Source organism: Lissotriton helveticus, chromosome 1_2 (assembly GCF_964261635.1).
Source record: "Lissotriton helveticus chromosome 1_2, aLisHel1.1, whole genome shotgun sequence".
Lineage (NCBI taxonomy): Eukaryota > Metazoa > Chordata > Amphibia > Caudata > Salamandridae > Lissotriton > Lissotriton helveticus.
In genome coordinates, this window is record NC_136058.1 from 362715583 (window position 1) to 362731136 (window position 15554).

Here is a 15554-nt window from a genome sequence, read left to right on the forward strand (position 1 = left end):
TTGGAATAGCTTGTCAGCTATTTCTAGCACAAGGCAAGAGCTAGAAGCTTGTGTCTATGAGAGAACACAATCCTGGCACAAGTTTGTGAATGCATAATGGAATGATTTGCAGATCTTTAGGACATCTTGCCTGAGGCTCTTTCGGTTGGGATGGAATCTGGATCTGCGACCAAGGTGAAGGTGCTTTCTTAACTCAAGCAACAGTCTTATATACTGAATCTGATCAGAGATTGAAATTTCCATTATAAATTGAGGAATGCCTGGCACCAATTATGCTCATTCTGGTGTATGGGCCCAGACATTTCCTTATGGATATATAAGGCGAGAGGACATAATTTCCGACTGCACTATTTTGGCAATGGATGTTATATGACCTTGAAAAAGAAACCATCCCAGACTGCTGTCACACTGGGGTTTTTGTTGATGTCTGTGTCTGAATGACTTGACACAGTTCTTGGAAAGATAGACAGCATCTCCATCAGAAGCAGACATTGTGATGAGGCAAACTAAAATGAAAGCTATAGCTAACATGGAAACTGTCTTGTTTGTGTTTCAGAACCTAAAAGTAAAAGAAAGAAGTCTAAAAGCAAGTGATTAAAATAATAGAGGGAAGGAGTAATACGATTTATGACATTGCTGGAATCATTTCTAAGCTAAATAGTTTCTAAATTATCCCTCAATTTATTTTTTATTGATCTTGCTTAATGGATTTATTACACATTTACAGAATCAAAGCACATGTCAGAAACGTGCATTTGACAAGATAGCAATACATCACTTGTTACATTTTCTATAGGGACATACTAATGAGGATATCCATGGTTTTTATGTGTGTCATTTAACCAAAGGTATAATAAGAATGTCAAAAATGCCAGGTAGGATTGGATTAATCAATTACATTCCTTTTTGCATGTATACATTTCCAAACTGCCCCCTTCACCTCCTCGTTTCTCAGGCTGTAGATGAGGGGGTTCAGCATTGGATTTACCAGTGTATAAAATACAGAAACAACCTTATTTTGCAAGACAGAGTCACTGGAAGGAAGTTGAAGATATATGAACATGGATGTGCCGTAGAACAGACAGACAACAGCCAGGTGGGAGCCGCAGGTAGAGAAGACCTTGGGTCTGCACACAGTGGTGCGGATTTTGAAAATGGCAGCAATGATATAGACATATGATGCTACCGTGACCACAAAACAGGCAAGGCCCAAAGAAAACACCACTGAAAAAATCACTGTCTTTCCTACAATGGTATTGGAGCAGGAGAGATTCATCAGTGGCATTAGATCACAGTAGAAATGATCAATGATGTTAGGCCCACAGAAGGAGGTGTGGAAGATGCACCCAATGTATACTGCCGCAGTCATGAATGCTCCCAAGTAGACCGTGGTCACCAGCAGGATGCACACGTCGCTGTTGACGATAAGTGGATACAGTAGAGGGTGGCAGATAGCAGCATAGCGGTCATAAGCCATGGCCGCAAGCATGTAGGCCTCGATGGTTCCAAATACTGTAAAGAAATAGCTCTGGGATGCACAACCAATGAAGGAGATCACCTTTTTGCTGGAGAAGAAATCAGCCAGCATTTTAGGGGCAATGACAGAGGAGTAACAGCAATCAGACAAAGACAAATTACTAAGAAAAAAGTACATAGGGGTGTGAAGACGGGGTTCAACAGTGATTAACGCTATGATACAAATGTTGCCAAATAATGATAAGATGTAGAACAGAAGAAACATAACGAAGAGTGGACCCTGAAGTCTTGGGTCATCAGTGAGTCCCAGGAGGATGAATTCTGTCACTGAGGTCTGATTTCCAACATCCATTCTATCCTAAGATTGTATCCATTGAGACAAGATTTAATATGTTAAAGCTCAGACAGTTATACATTTCTAGATACATTTTAGTCATCAATATAACTTGGAAACTATAGTAGAGGGAACAGGCATCAATGACCATTCTCAAAAGTAGCACGCCTATCTATGGAATTGCCCTGTACCATATTAGGCAGGGCTCGAAAAATCCACTTGCCCACTTGCATTGTCAGGCAAGATTTATTCAGGACGAGCTATATTTAGGGAGAGCTGAAAATCCTCTAACTTCAGTCACAGAAAAAAAGTAAATGTAGGAAGACAAACTGGCTTTTGACCTCTGCCTCTGAAAGCTGTGCAAATATGAGAAGTTAACAAGATTTAAAGGCATCTTTACTGCTCACAAAGTGAAAGAGCAATAAAAATGCCTTTAAATCTTGTTATCTTGTGCATTTGCTGGCTTTCAGAGACAGCGGTTAAAAGTCAGTTTGTCTACCTACATTTATTTCTCTTTCTGTGACTGAAATTAGAGGATTTTATAAAATGAAGTGTGTGACAACTGAACTTCGCAAAGCATGTTAGGTTTTAAGATGTCAGGCTTTTTTCCTACCAAAACACTGGATTAGCTAACTGTTCAAACATTTCAGATATATTTCACTTGTTATGAAGACCCATTTTTGTAATTCTGTGGTAAAAAATATTTTCCCAATTAAAAAATGATAAAATTAGAACACTTTACTTAGTGGTGTGCAAATTTTAAATATTTTTCCTGAAACCCAATTTCCAATCATTGTTTATGCGCTATCATTAGTAAAACTATATGTTATTGGGAAAGATTTGTGGTAATTTCAATGCAAAATATGCTATCTTAAAATGACAGTGCACTACCACATCATGCTTTGGTAATATATTTATGAAAAGTGAGTTTTTAAACATAAACTGGGAATTAGTACGGCTCCTGCCCAGACAACGTTCCTATTAGTGAACTAAGAGGCAAGCCAGGAATCATGTATACCACATATGTGCGCTGTATTCTTGTTGTACATGCAGCAAACATTTAGTCTAGTAAATAAAAATAGTGATTTGTACAGCAGAAATAGTGAACTTGCATATTTGAATGTGCTCCTTTATGTGATCATAAAGAAAAAGGAAGCTCCATAATATAAATATTTTCTTTGGATCACACAATTTGAGACCCGTTTCGTTAGGTCGAGTAGAATATTAAAGTTACGAGACCTGCAGGTATAGTAACATGTTTATGATTTTTTTAACCCTGGTAGCCCCTTTCGCTGACTGCACAGTCATGCCACAAACACTGACAACACCATTCCAGAGCATACATCTTCACACCCATGCCCCTCACAAATTTGAGAAATGGCCTTAATCTGTAGTTTATTCAAATTCCAAAGCAGTTAAAATGTCTGCAATTGAACCAAACCCAGCTGTTTCTGTGCAATACCTATCCTGACATTTTGATTGGAGTAAAAACCTGACAGTCATTATTTATCTTTTATCAATTTCTTGTGACTGCGTTCTGTGGTTGTGTCACTGAATTTTAATGAATATTGGCTGGCTCCTTCCTCCACCAGTTTGGGGCAGGAGACCCTGGAGGGAGACCTGCTACTTCCCACAAACCACCTACTGTTGTGGTTCCAAAGAAAAGATGGTTATTACAAGACAATAGCTACTCAAGCAAGTTTTTTGGGGTCTATCCACAAAGTACACTTTGTAATACGTTTAGTAGTAGTAAAGTAATACTGCTCAAGTACTACAACATGCTATTCTCAAACTATCCACCTCCATGTAGCCTATCTTTTCTATGATGAGAAATTGGTCATAGTTACAGAGGTCCCGGCTCAGGTAGGTATACCATTTGGTAGTAAATGGGGGAGAAACCTGAGGGAGTGACTGGAACATGGAGACTACTTACTACTAAATGGAAAAAGATCAGGATGGTAAAAGAGGGGTCTGAACGGGGGTGAATAGGGGTTAGAGAGGGACAGCAAAATAGAAACATCCACTCCCAAACGAGAATGCATACTGCTATTCAAAAACTGCACTTCTAAATTTATTACAGTCAATGAATCAATCAGGGGAATTTCAAGCGCGCTAATTACCCATGAGGGTCCCAAGGAGAGGGGGGAGGTAAGCAGCTTCGTTCAGTCAAAGAGCCAGGCCTTGAGTGTCCTTCTGAAGATTTGTAAAAACTGAAAGGATAGTAGTGTTTCCCAAGGGAAATGTCCGCACTATTCTTTAGGCCACAGATATGTATCTTGAAATGGTACACGAAATGTTTTAAGAAAAAGCAATAGAAACAGTAATGGTTTCTTGGGTGCTAAAGAAAATCTATGCACCTACTATCCAAAGGTGCTAAAGGCAAACACGAAATGTAAGCCCGAATCAGTATATGTGGGGAAATTCTAATTACAGCACTCCAAATTAGTATAGTTCATCAGAGCTCTAGTATATAGCCCTCAGCACTCAAGCTTTTATACACAGGAGTGTTCAAGCAAACACACTCAGATGCAATTTGAAAGAACAGTTTCTTCATATATAGTACGGGATCAACAATTGTCACGCCAATGTAGTTTGAGATCCAAGTCTGTATTCTTCAAGTTTTCTTTATTCAAAATTTCATAAAGATTATTCCAGCATATTGTTTGCCTAACAATATGCCAAATATATACTAGAGCTCTGATGAACTATACTAATTTGGAGTGCTGTAATTAGAATTTCCCCACATATACTGTCCTTCTGAAGATGTTCAGGGATGGGGCATGTCTGATGTCGATCGGGAGCTCGTTCCAGGTCTTGGCCGCGATGGAAGAGTAGGCTCTTCTGCCCGTTCTGGCTCTGCGGAGTGCGTGGAACGAGATTCTCTCATTGAGGTGTCGGGGGCCGGTGTTGTGGAGGCATTTGTTGGCATGGGCAGGTGTTGGGTGATGTGTTTGTGTAGAGGGATGCTGAGGGCGAGTCTGACTGCAGTGTTCTGAATGATATGGAGTTGTGGAGCAAGGACTTGTTGATTCCTGCATAGAGGGTGTTTCCCTAGTCCAGTCTGCTGGTAATGAGTGTGTGTGTGATGGTATTCCTTGATTCGGGGGGGGGATCCACTTGAAGGTCTTTTGCATGATGTGGAGTGTTTTGAAACAGCTGGAGGCGATGGCGTTGACCTATCTAGTCATGGAGAGAGAGGAGACGAGTACGATGCCGAGGTTCCAGGCGCAGTCTGGGGCAGCGTGAGGGTTAGTGAGGGCGGTGGGCCACCAGGTGTTGTCGCATGCAGAGGGGCAGGGTACGAGGAAGAGGACCTCTGTCTTCTCCGAGTTGATTTTCAGGCTGCTGCTGCTCATCCAGGATGCATCCTTCATTCCTTTCTGGAAGTTGAGTCTGGTGGTGACAGGGTCCTTAGTGAGGGAGAGGATGAGTTGGGTGTCGTCGGCATAGGATCCTATGCTGAGTCTGTGCTGTCTGACGATGGCGGCGAGGGGGACCATGCAGATGTTGAAGAGTGTTGGGCTGAGTGATGATCCTTGGGGTACTCTGCAGTTGATTTGCATGGGTTCAGAGAGGAAGGGTGGCAGTCTGATTCTTTGGGTTCTGCCGGTGAGGAAGGACCGGATCGATTCGAGGGTGGTTCCCTGTATGCCGGCGTCGTGGAGTCTGGTAGTGAGTTTGCGGTGGGGGGTGGGGTTGAACGCTACAGAGGGGTTGAGTAGGATCAGGGCCACAGTGTGTCCTTGGTCGAGGAGCGTGCGCATGTTGTCTTTGTCTGCGAGTAGGGCATTCTCGGTGCTGTGGTCGCTGCGGAATCCGGATTGGGAGGGGTCGAGGATAGAGTTTTCTTGGCTGGGCATTGAAGATCTTTTCGGTGACTTTGGCTGTGAAGGGGAGGAGGAAGAAAGGTCGGTAGTTCTTGAGGTCCATGGGGTCCGCTGTGGGCTTCTTAAACATGGGTCTCACTTCTGTGCGTTTCCAGTCGTCAGGGAAGGTGCCAGTCATGAGGGTGGTGTTGAGGGTGCATTGTAGTTCTGGAGCTATGACATGGCAGCTCTGTGGTAGATGTGAAGCAGGCAGGGGTCTGTGGGGGCACTGAGTGGTTGTCTTTCATGGTCGAGATGATGTATTCATGGTGACAGTGGTCCAGGAGGTGATGGTTAGCTGGCTGGTGTTGCTGGAAAGGGAGGCAGTTTCGGAGTTAGGTGTCTGGTCATTGAAGTGGTCGTAGAGGCCCTTGATTTTCAGATCAAAGTAGTATCCAAGCTTGTCTCAGAGCTCCTGGGAGGGGATGATGTCCATAGTTTCGCTGGGGGGTTAGGAGAAATCCTGGATGATGCTGAAGAGTTCCTTGGAGTTGCTGGAGTTGGCGAGGATCTTGTTTCGGATGAAGGTCCTCTTGATGGATTTGATTCGTAAGTGGAATTCTCTCATGGCGTTTTTGTAGGTGGTGCAGTCTAAAAGGACCAAAACTGTTGTAACTGTACTCCAGCCTTAGCCATGGAATAAATCCAGTACCACACATGGCCACTCACAATAACTGCAACACACTTCCATTGAAAGCTATTTTTGGCAGGGATTTAATATAACACACCAAAGAAAATATTGGTAAATAAATACAATTATTTTTAATTTTACATCACACACATACACTGTGAAAGGTTATATTGAATAATTTATGTTGAAATATATCTTTTAATAGTAGATGTAAGTTTATTGAACAAAAATGTTTGTAAATTATAAGAATTAAAAATTACATAATATATTTGATGTATTTAATTTTCTGGTAAATATTTAATTTGATTGTTAATGTGCCGTAACACTTTATTTTTTAGCTATAGCTTAATAATAATTATTTTTATTTCATTTGGATTTTTTGTTTACATTAAAATAACTTTTTCTCTTTTTTGGGATAGTTATGAAAATTTCCATGATGGCATTAAAAAGTATGGTGCTTACTAAAAATAAATGTAATGCTGGTGATCTGCACGACAAGCTGGAATCATGTGAAAAGCAGCACTTTCTATAAAATATCATAGTGCTGGTCGACCAACACAGGTAAAACTGTGTTACCTACTATTGCCAATGCCATGCCAATCTTACAGCCATGACACTGTCCACTGTCACAGTGGTGTGAACGGGATTTGCATATCATCTAACATGCCTATCAATCACATTGTGAAGGGATCCCGTAAAAACAGGTTCAATCTGATCTGAAAATGCATACTTTCCCCCAAACATGTCCTGTCTTGTTTGATGGAATTAGTTTTTGTTGAATTTAATGACCTTTCCACTTTACTAATGCTAACCAGTGCTAATGTGTTTGTGCTCACTCCTTAAAACATTGGCAGAATTGGTTTACAAACAAATTGCACCTTTAATTATTTTACCTTTAAGTCCCTAGTAAAGTGGTACTACATGTACCCACGGCATGTAAACTAAATGCTACTAATGGAACTACGGTACAAAAAGGGGTGGTGATGGGCTACTGGGGTGGTAGAGTGGGCTAAAGAGTGGTGATGGATTAAACCCAGATCTTTTGACTGGGTGTGAGTGTTTGATTGTTTCAGATGCTCCGTCCATCACCACCCCCTTTGTACCGCTTTTGGCCGCCATAAGTGGGCAGGGAATGCTCAGACGTGAGTCCCTTGCTCACTTTGCCACTGGATTCAAGCAAGCCGCGCTGAAGATGGCTGTAATGCCAGAAACTGGTCCTCGGAAGCTTGTTTCCGGTCCAGGGAAGGCATGGCTTGGCAGTTCGGGCTGGACTGTTCCCATGAGGCTCAGGGTCAGACTGATTTGCATATAGCCATGTCTGAACTGGGGTGGCAGAGTGGGCTAAAGAACGGCGATGGATCAAACCCAGATCTTTTGACTGAATGTGAGTGTTTGATTGATTCAGATGCTCCGTCCATCACCACCCCCTTTTGTACCGCTTTTGCCGCCATAAGTGTGGCAGGGAATGCTCAGACGTGAGTCCCTTGCTCACTTTGCAACTGGATTCAAGCAAGCCGGGCTGAAGACGGCTGTAATGCCAGAAACCGGCCTTCGGAAGCTTGTTTCCGGTCCAGGGAAGGCATGGCTTGGCAGTTCGGGTTGGACTGTTCAATGAGGCACAGGGTCAGACTGATTTACATATAGCCATGTCTGAACTGGGGTGGCAGAGTGGGCTAAAGAACGTTGATGAATCAAACCCAGATCTTTTGACTGGGTGTGAGTGGTTGATTGGTTCAGATGCTCTGTCCATCACCACCCCCTTTTGTACCGCTTTTGGCCGCCATAAGTGTGGCAGGGATTCTCAGACGTGAGTCCCTTGCTCACTTTGCCACTGGATTCAAGCAAGCCGGGCTGAAGACGGCTGTAATGCCAGAAACCGGTCCTCGGAAGCTTGTTTCCGGTCCAGGGAAGGCATGGCTTGGCAGTTAGGGCTAGACTGTTCCCATGAGGCCCAGGGTCAGACTGATTTGCATATAGCCATGTCTGAACTGGGGTAGCAGAGTGGGCTAAAGAACGGCGATGGATCAAACCCAGATCTTTTGACTGGGTGTGAGTGTTTGATTGGTTCAGATGCTCCGTCCATCACCACCCCCTTTTGTACCGCTTTTGCCGCCATAAGTGTGGCAGGGAATGCTCAGACGTGAGTCCCTTGCTCACTTTGCCACTGGATTCAAGCAAGCCGGGCTGAAGACGGCTGTAATGCCAGAAACCGGTCCTCGGAAGCTTGTTTCCGGTCCAGGGAAGGCATGGCTTGGCAGTTCGGGCTGGACTGTACCCATGAGGCACAGGGTCAGACTGATTTGCATATAGCCATGTCTGAACTGGGGTGGCAGAGTGGGCTAAAGAACGGCGATGGATCAAACCCAGATCTTTTGACTGGGTGTGAATGTTTGATTGGTTCAGATTCTCCGTCCGTCACCACCCCCTTTTGCACCACTAATGGAACTACAGCACTTATTGTGCCACCCACCTAAGGAGGCCCTATAAAACATATCTCAGTTCTTCCACAGGCACTTGTGTGCAGTTTTAAACTGTCAATTAGACTTGGCAAAATAAACCTTTTGCCAGGCCTAAACCTTCTTTTTTAATACATGTAAGTCACACCTAAGGTAGGCCCTAAATGTAGGACATATGTTTTTAAGTTTTACAAGGCTTCTTGGTGAAAAACGTACAATTTTGTTTTTCACTACTGTTCCCACCTCTTCTATAAGATAGCAGCGGGTTACATTATTTAATTATTTATATTCACTTATAAAGTTTTATCAAGCTGGAACATCACCCATGAGGGTATCAGCGCGCTTTGCAGATGATCAGAAATAAGAAAAAAGAAAGCAAACAACTGCATAATCAAGAGAGGTACAATCTGTTCACACACTGAGGAAAGTCACCTCTAGAGCCGAAGAGACAGCAGACATGGTTCAATGCTTGAGTAATAATCATGGGTGTAGACATCAAGTCAAATTTTGTGTACCAGAGCATTAATGTGTTCTTAAGTAGTACTTCAACTTCTTTTTTTGAAAGATGCACTTGAGGGGATCAGACTAATTTCAGGTGGTAGGGAGTTCTGATATCTTTGGGCACTACCGGAGTTCTTTTTGTGGAATTTCTGTGGTTTCAGCAACATGGTGCCGGTGCTTCTAGAGGATCTGCATCCACCAAATAATTCTAGTTTTTGTGCTGAGTACTTTGGAGTGCTGCAGTGTAATGCTTTATGGGTGAAGTAAGCATTTTTATAGTTGAATCCTTGCCTACATATGGGAGCCCGTTTACGTATTTTAGATCCTGAGAGACATGTTTTCCTTTTTGTTCTTGTGATGAGCCTAGCAGCAGCATTAAGAGAGTTGGTTAAGAGAGATGCCAACTTGGATCTAAGAAGGCCACAAAAGGTTGCACTTCCATAATCCAACCTGGGAATATCTAGGGCTTGGACTGCTGATTTGAAGTTGTCATGGGATAGGGAGGGTTTTGTTTTCCTCAAACTCTTTTGGGGTGGAAGCTCTCAAATAGCAGGAGGCTATTCCTGTCTGTTGGTTTGTGAAACACTTGTGTTTGTAGTTTACCCTCCCCTTGAAAAATCTCCAGATCCAGAAAGGGCAGGTGCTCTGTTGTAATAGTTGATGTAAAGAGAAGGAGGGGATTCTGGTTGTTGGGCCAGTCTAGGAAATCATTGTTAGACTGGGCATCTCCCTCCCAGATCAGTGGCACATCGTCGATGAAGCATTTCCATACTTTTATGTTGCCATTCCAGATGCTCATGGGGCGAAGATAAATTGACCCTCAAAGGCAGCCACGTAAACTCCTGCCAAGCTCGGAGTGAGGGTACTCCCCATTGATGTACCATGGGTCTGGAGGTAACGGGTGCCTTGGAATTCAAAAAAGTTCTTGGTCAGTGCAATTTTCACGAGGTGTAGAATAAATAGTCTTGGATGCAAAATGGCCATTCTTGGTCAAATAGGATCTCTTCTACCACCAATGTGAGGTCCTTTAGTAGGTTGATCACATCAGTAGTGTCCTTCAGGTAGGCTGTCCTGTTCTGTACTAAATGTTTTAAAAAGAAGTCACAGAACTGGGGCAGAGGCTCGAGGATCGAGCCTATCCAGGATACAATCAGTCTCCCTGGTGGGTTTATGCACTTTGGGGAGGATATAAAAATAAGAAGTCACCGGGTCTTCTGGGCACAGGAATTTCCCTTCCTTTACTGTTATCCATTCATTGTTAACTCCTTCCTCAACCACAGAAGCTACTTCCTTCTTGATGTCTGGGGTAGGGTCTCTACGGAGGACTCTGTAATTCCTTGCATCGGCGAGAAGTCTCAGACACTCTGCCTCATAGGTTCCTTTTGTCTAGATAACTATGGCTCCCCCTTTGTCTGCTGGTTTTACTACAATGTCCGGGTTGTTCCTCAACTGTTCCAGTGCTTCCTTTTCATGTCTAGTAAGATTCTTGAATGGGAGGGTCTCTTGCCTGGCTAGGGTTTCAACTTTGTAGATGACCGCCTGTTCAAACGTTTCTACCTCGATGGGGAGAGCTGCGGGTGCGGGTGTAATTCTAGATTTATGGTGGAAGTTGGTATCACCACCCCTCTCATCTGCCTCTAGTTTCCCTTCGAAAAAAAACTTTGAGCCTAATGTAATGAAAGAAACCTGCCAATTCTGGCGGACTTTAAAGACGTCCAGGGTGTTGGTTGGGACAAAACCCAGTCCCTTGCTCAGGAGTGATTCTGGTGGGCCGGTCAGGGGTGTGTCTGTTAGGTCCATCACCAAAGTTACTCACGCTTGTCCCCGGTGAGCGGTCCCTCGCCATGCTCTTGGTTACCCTCTGGTTCAGATCCTCCCATTGCACCCCTGTTGATCCCTTCTGTTTGCCCCTGCCTTTTCCTCTGCCTCTCCCTCAAAAAGGATTCAGCATCTCTGGATATTGTGGGGTTTGTGGTCCCTGCATCAGTAGGAATTCGTGGCACGTGGGTGGCCAACCAAAGTTTTGCCCCGGATAGTTGGGGTACATGGGGTTGAATGCTGAACATGGTCCACAAAAAAATCCCCTTCCTCTACCTCTTCTATAGGGTCTTCTCTCATAGTCACTTCCTTCATTGCTAGAACTCATCCTGTCAGAGTTCCTGCCGTCCCTGTTGGGACCCTTTTTCATGCCCTCCAGTTTTTATGGATGTATTCCTCTGTTGTATAGGGATATACCTTTTCTTTTGAAAAAATGTTACGTTCCTTTTGTAATTTGTCTAATTTTGATCTTAGAAGACAGTCTTTATATTCTCCTATCTCACTCTTTATTTCTTCCAATTTCTTTTTGTAAGTTGCCTGGATTTGAATGTAGATGGTGCCTGCTGTTGTTTTTGCAGTATTTATATTCAAAATAAGCCAATCCCTGGTACGTTTCCAGGCTATTAAAGACCAGTCTTTTCGGAATGTTATATCTTCTAGGAAGATAAGGGGTTCATTGTTGACGATCAGGGTTCGATGGCAGCGTTTGCCCTTAAATATTCAGTCAGAATCGCCCCATGCAATATCGCCTTCACGTGTGACCGCTTCAGTTCAAGTGTCCCACCCTTCACCCTGGGAAAGGACTTGGTTTATTGTTGTGTCACCAAGCAATGATGGCCCTGCGATGATTGATCACAAGTTCTGTGTTGATGTTTATGAAGATTTGTAGTTTTGCCTTGAGTTGTAGAAGGTTTAGTGAAATCTCATCTAGTCTGGATTCCAGAGAGGCATGGAGTCGTCACAGTGTGGGTCAGGAGGTCAGGTAATGAAGGGGTGCCTCGGGTTGTGGTGTTTGAATAATGATGGTCCAGAAGAACCAGCAGGGGGTAGGTCTGGGTAGGGATGGAGTTCTGTGGCATAAGGAGAAGTGAGGAGCTTGAGAGTTGACTGAAGATCATGCGGAATAAGTTGTTGGTCAAGTTAGGTAATTTGGACTTTGAGAATGTCAACAATTGGGGAAGGAGTTGGCCTAACGGCTAGGGGGGGTTGACCTCAAATCTGGGGAACTGGGTTCGAGTCTCGGTAATGACGCTGAACATCCTGTGATTCTGGGCAAACCACTTAAGCTCCCCATGCCTAACAAAAAAAAATGAATGTGTCCACATATAAGGCAACTGGTGCTCTGTAAAGCGCTCTGATACCCAATTCGGGTCAAGTTCACGCTATATAAAACTCTGTAAAATAAAATAAAATTTTAAAACTAATTGCTCCCTTGGGGAGTAGTGGGAGCACAAGAGAGACCTGTGAACATGTATTCGGAAGACAAACGTATAATCATAGTGAAGGTGGTAGTTCCAGGACTGTGTAACTCTGTAGTCTCTGTTCTAGAGACAAGGTCTGGTTTGGAGACTCAGGGGTTGCGGTTGGACCTTGTAGAGGGTGTCATATATATAGTATTGAAGGTGGGGATCAATGTCAGGAAGTATGGGTGGGCTACGGGTAGGGAGCTGGATGTTGCAAGGACAAGGGCAAGTGTGGGAACTAGTACAGGTTCCTGTGAGATGCCTGATACGCTACTACCGCCTTGGGAGGGGGAGGCATCCTTATTGGTCACAGCATTCTTGATGATATCAAAACTTGTATCCAATATTTCTAGGTTGCTATTTGAAGACTGAATGGGGATAATTCCATTGTTATATAGGGGTTGGTTGCATCTGCCCTGCAGAAGAGTGACAGCATACAGAGAGTCTTAGACCATGTGTAGTTTTCTTGAAGGAAGTGATCAAGAGCATGGAGTACAGGGGTTTAATCCATTGCGCTCGTATTTTATGCAGAAGATAAGCCCACTAGGTATAGCTCCTTTATTTGAAATGAAGTATGGATCAGAGATTATAGTTTCTGGGTGAGATTTGAGGATTCTGTGTTTTAAGCTGTTAGATGCATTTTAGTTAAATTAGGAGGGTACCTAATTTTATAAGCATTAAGTCTGGCCGGCTCTAGTTTGATGTAAAGAGCTCTGGGGGAGTTTGGAACCATGTTTGTGTGAGCAATTAATGTCCATAGAAGAAATGGGTTAATCAAGAGATAAGTGGGGCTTCCAGATACAGATAAGTTACGTGCCACTGCCAGATTGACCTGAAACGATTCATACCAGGCACCTAACAGGCGGTCCCAGCATCAACAGATATAGCAATAGTCTTCGGACTTCTGACTCAGTAGCTGGGTTATCCAGAGGATCCCGCCTTCCTTGCCGACCTCCGCTCACTGATTTCTTGACTTCTAGACAACAGTCTCTGGACTCAGTAGCTGAGTTATCTAGAAGATCCCGCCACCCTTGGCCAAACTCTACACTCTGATTCCTTGACTTCTGAACAACAGTCACCGGCACTGGATGTCCTCACCTTGACTTTGGGTTCCAATTACCATTTCCCAGTTAGTTACTGTCATGGTTGTCACTGGTAAAGGGCTCACCCTTTCGCACCAAACATAACCATATACACTCCCTATACTAGCTCCGTTACCATCTACACGAGTGAATGGAGCATGAGTGTGTGGGATTGACTAATTATGTATTCACAGGGAAAGGAGACTACAACACCCAGAATCCTCCTTTCCAGTCTAATGAGATCACCTGCTTTGGGGAGGAACCTGAGTATATAAGTCACACCTCAATAGCGAGCCGTGCTTGTCCGAAAGCGAAGACCTTGATTGTATGCTAAGCGAAGCGCCTGCACTGAATTACCCATCTACATTTCTTCGCAGGAGAGGTGCTGGATGATTTCCAACCCTACACGCTTCTGGCGTCTGTGGCGCCCTGAGCCCAATGGATCCGAGAGCAGCTCGCGCCTACCAGGAAGCATTTGCCCTGCCTGCTTTCCGAAGTACCGGCTTCAGGACAAAGCGGTAAGTGATTACACAGGGCGGAAGGAGCAGCTCTAACCTTCACCATGCGTTTACAGTGCAGACTGTTGCGGTCTGGAACGTGCTACGGCTTTTGTGCATTTCACCGCTCACACGCTCGGAGCATAGCGGTGCAAGCAAAGCCATTCAAATTTTTAACCGGTGAATATAATATAGGGGTATTGGCGTTGTAAATGACAATGTATTTCACCCATGTGTTTTGGTTTGGAGTGGAAGCATGTAGTTTGGAGTGAATTTATGTTGATTGTATTGGAATTGTTAGTTGTTGAATTGTGTGGTGTGCGGTGTATTTATGTAGTGGAATTATGTGGCATGGTAAATTGATAGGAGTGAGAGCTTCAAAGAATAGATGGAAAGGAAGAAAGGGAGAGATAGGTAGTTTGTGCAAGAAGTGGTGAATGAACGGATGTATGACGTTACAACGCATACTTTTACAACGCATACCTTTACAACAAAATTTTTACAACGCAAAAACTATTACAACGCATGTATTTACAACGCATGTTTTTGCAACGCAGGTACCTTTACAACGCATACCATTACAACGTAAGTATTGGTAAGTATATATTATTTTTTTTAATTTTAATTAATTGAAATTAATATAATTTAATTTAATTTAATTTATTTTAATTAATTTAAATTTAATTGTATTTTTACCCTGTACCCCTGTACCCCAAAAACCCAAAACTGACCCTGAACCCTAAAAATACCCCTTTACCCAAAAACCCAAAAACTGACCCTGAACCCTAAAAATACCCCTTTACCCAAAAACCCAAAACTGACCCTGAACCCTAAAAATACCCCTGTACCCCAAAAACCCAAAACTGACCCTGAACCCTAAAAATACCCCTATACCCATAAACCCAAAACTGACCCTGAACCCTAAAAATACCCCTTTACTCAAAAACCCAAAATTGACCCTGAACCCTAAAAATACCCCTTTACCCAAAAACCCAAAACTGACCCTGAACCCTAAAAATACCCCTGTACCCCAAAAACCCAAAACTGACCCTGAACCCTAAAATACCCCTTTACCCATAAACCCAAAACTGACCCTGCACCCTAAAAATACCCCTTTACCCAAAAACCCAAAACTGACCCTAAACCCTAAAAATACCCCTTTACCCAAAAACCCAAAACTGACCCTGAACCCTAAAAATACCCCTTTACCCAAAAACCCAAAACTGACCCTGAACCCTAAAAATACCCCTTTACCTAAAAACCCAAACTGACCCTGAACCCTAAAAATACCCCTTTACCCAAAAACCCAAAACTGACCCTGAACCCTAAAAATACCCCTTTACCCAAAAACCCAAAACTGATCCTGAACCCTAAAAATGAATTAAATTAAATTAAATTAAATATAATTATATACTAACCAATACTTACGT

The 15554-nt window shown here is 43.3% G+C and overlaps 1 protein-coding gene across 1 annotated transcript; it reads right to left on the reverse strand.

The window, feature by feature from the left end:
- Nucleotides 1-886: 886 nt before the first annotated feature.
- On the reverse strand, nucleotides 887-1828 carry LOC144803830 (olfactory receptor 5A1-like). The gene has a single exon (XM_078671879.1). The coding sequence runs from the start codon at nucleotides 1826-1828 to the stop codon at nucleotides 887-889; it is 942 nt and encodes a 313-aa protein (XP_078528005.1).
- Nucleotides 1829-15554: the final 13726 nt, after the last annotated feature.

Bases quoted from the DNA above. Each gene is read 5' to 3' on its own strand.
- LOC144803830 (XM_078671879.1), bottom strand. From the start codon at position 1,828: ATGGATGTTGGAAATCAGACCTCAGTGACAGAATTCATCCTCCTGGGA.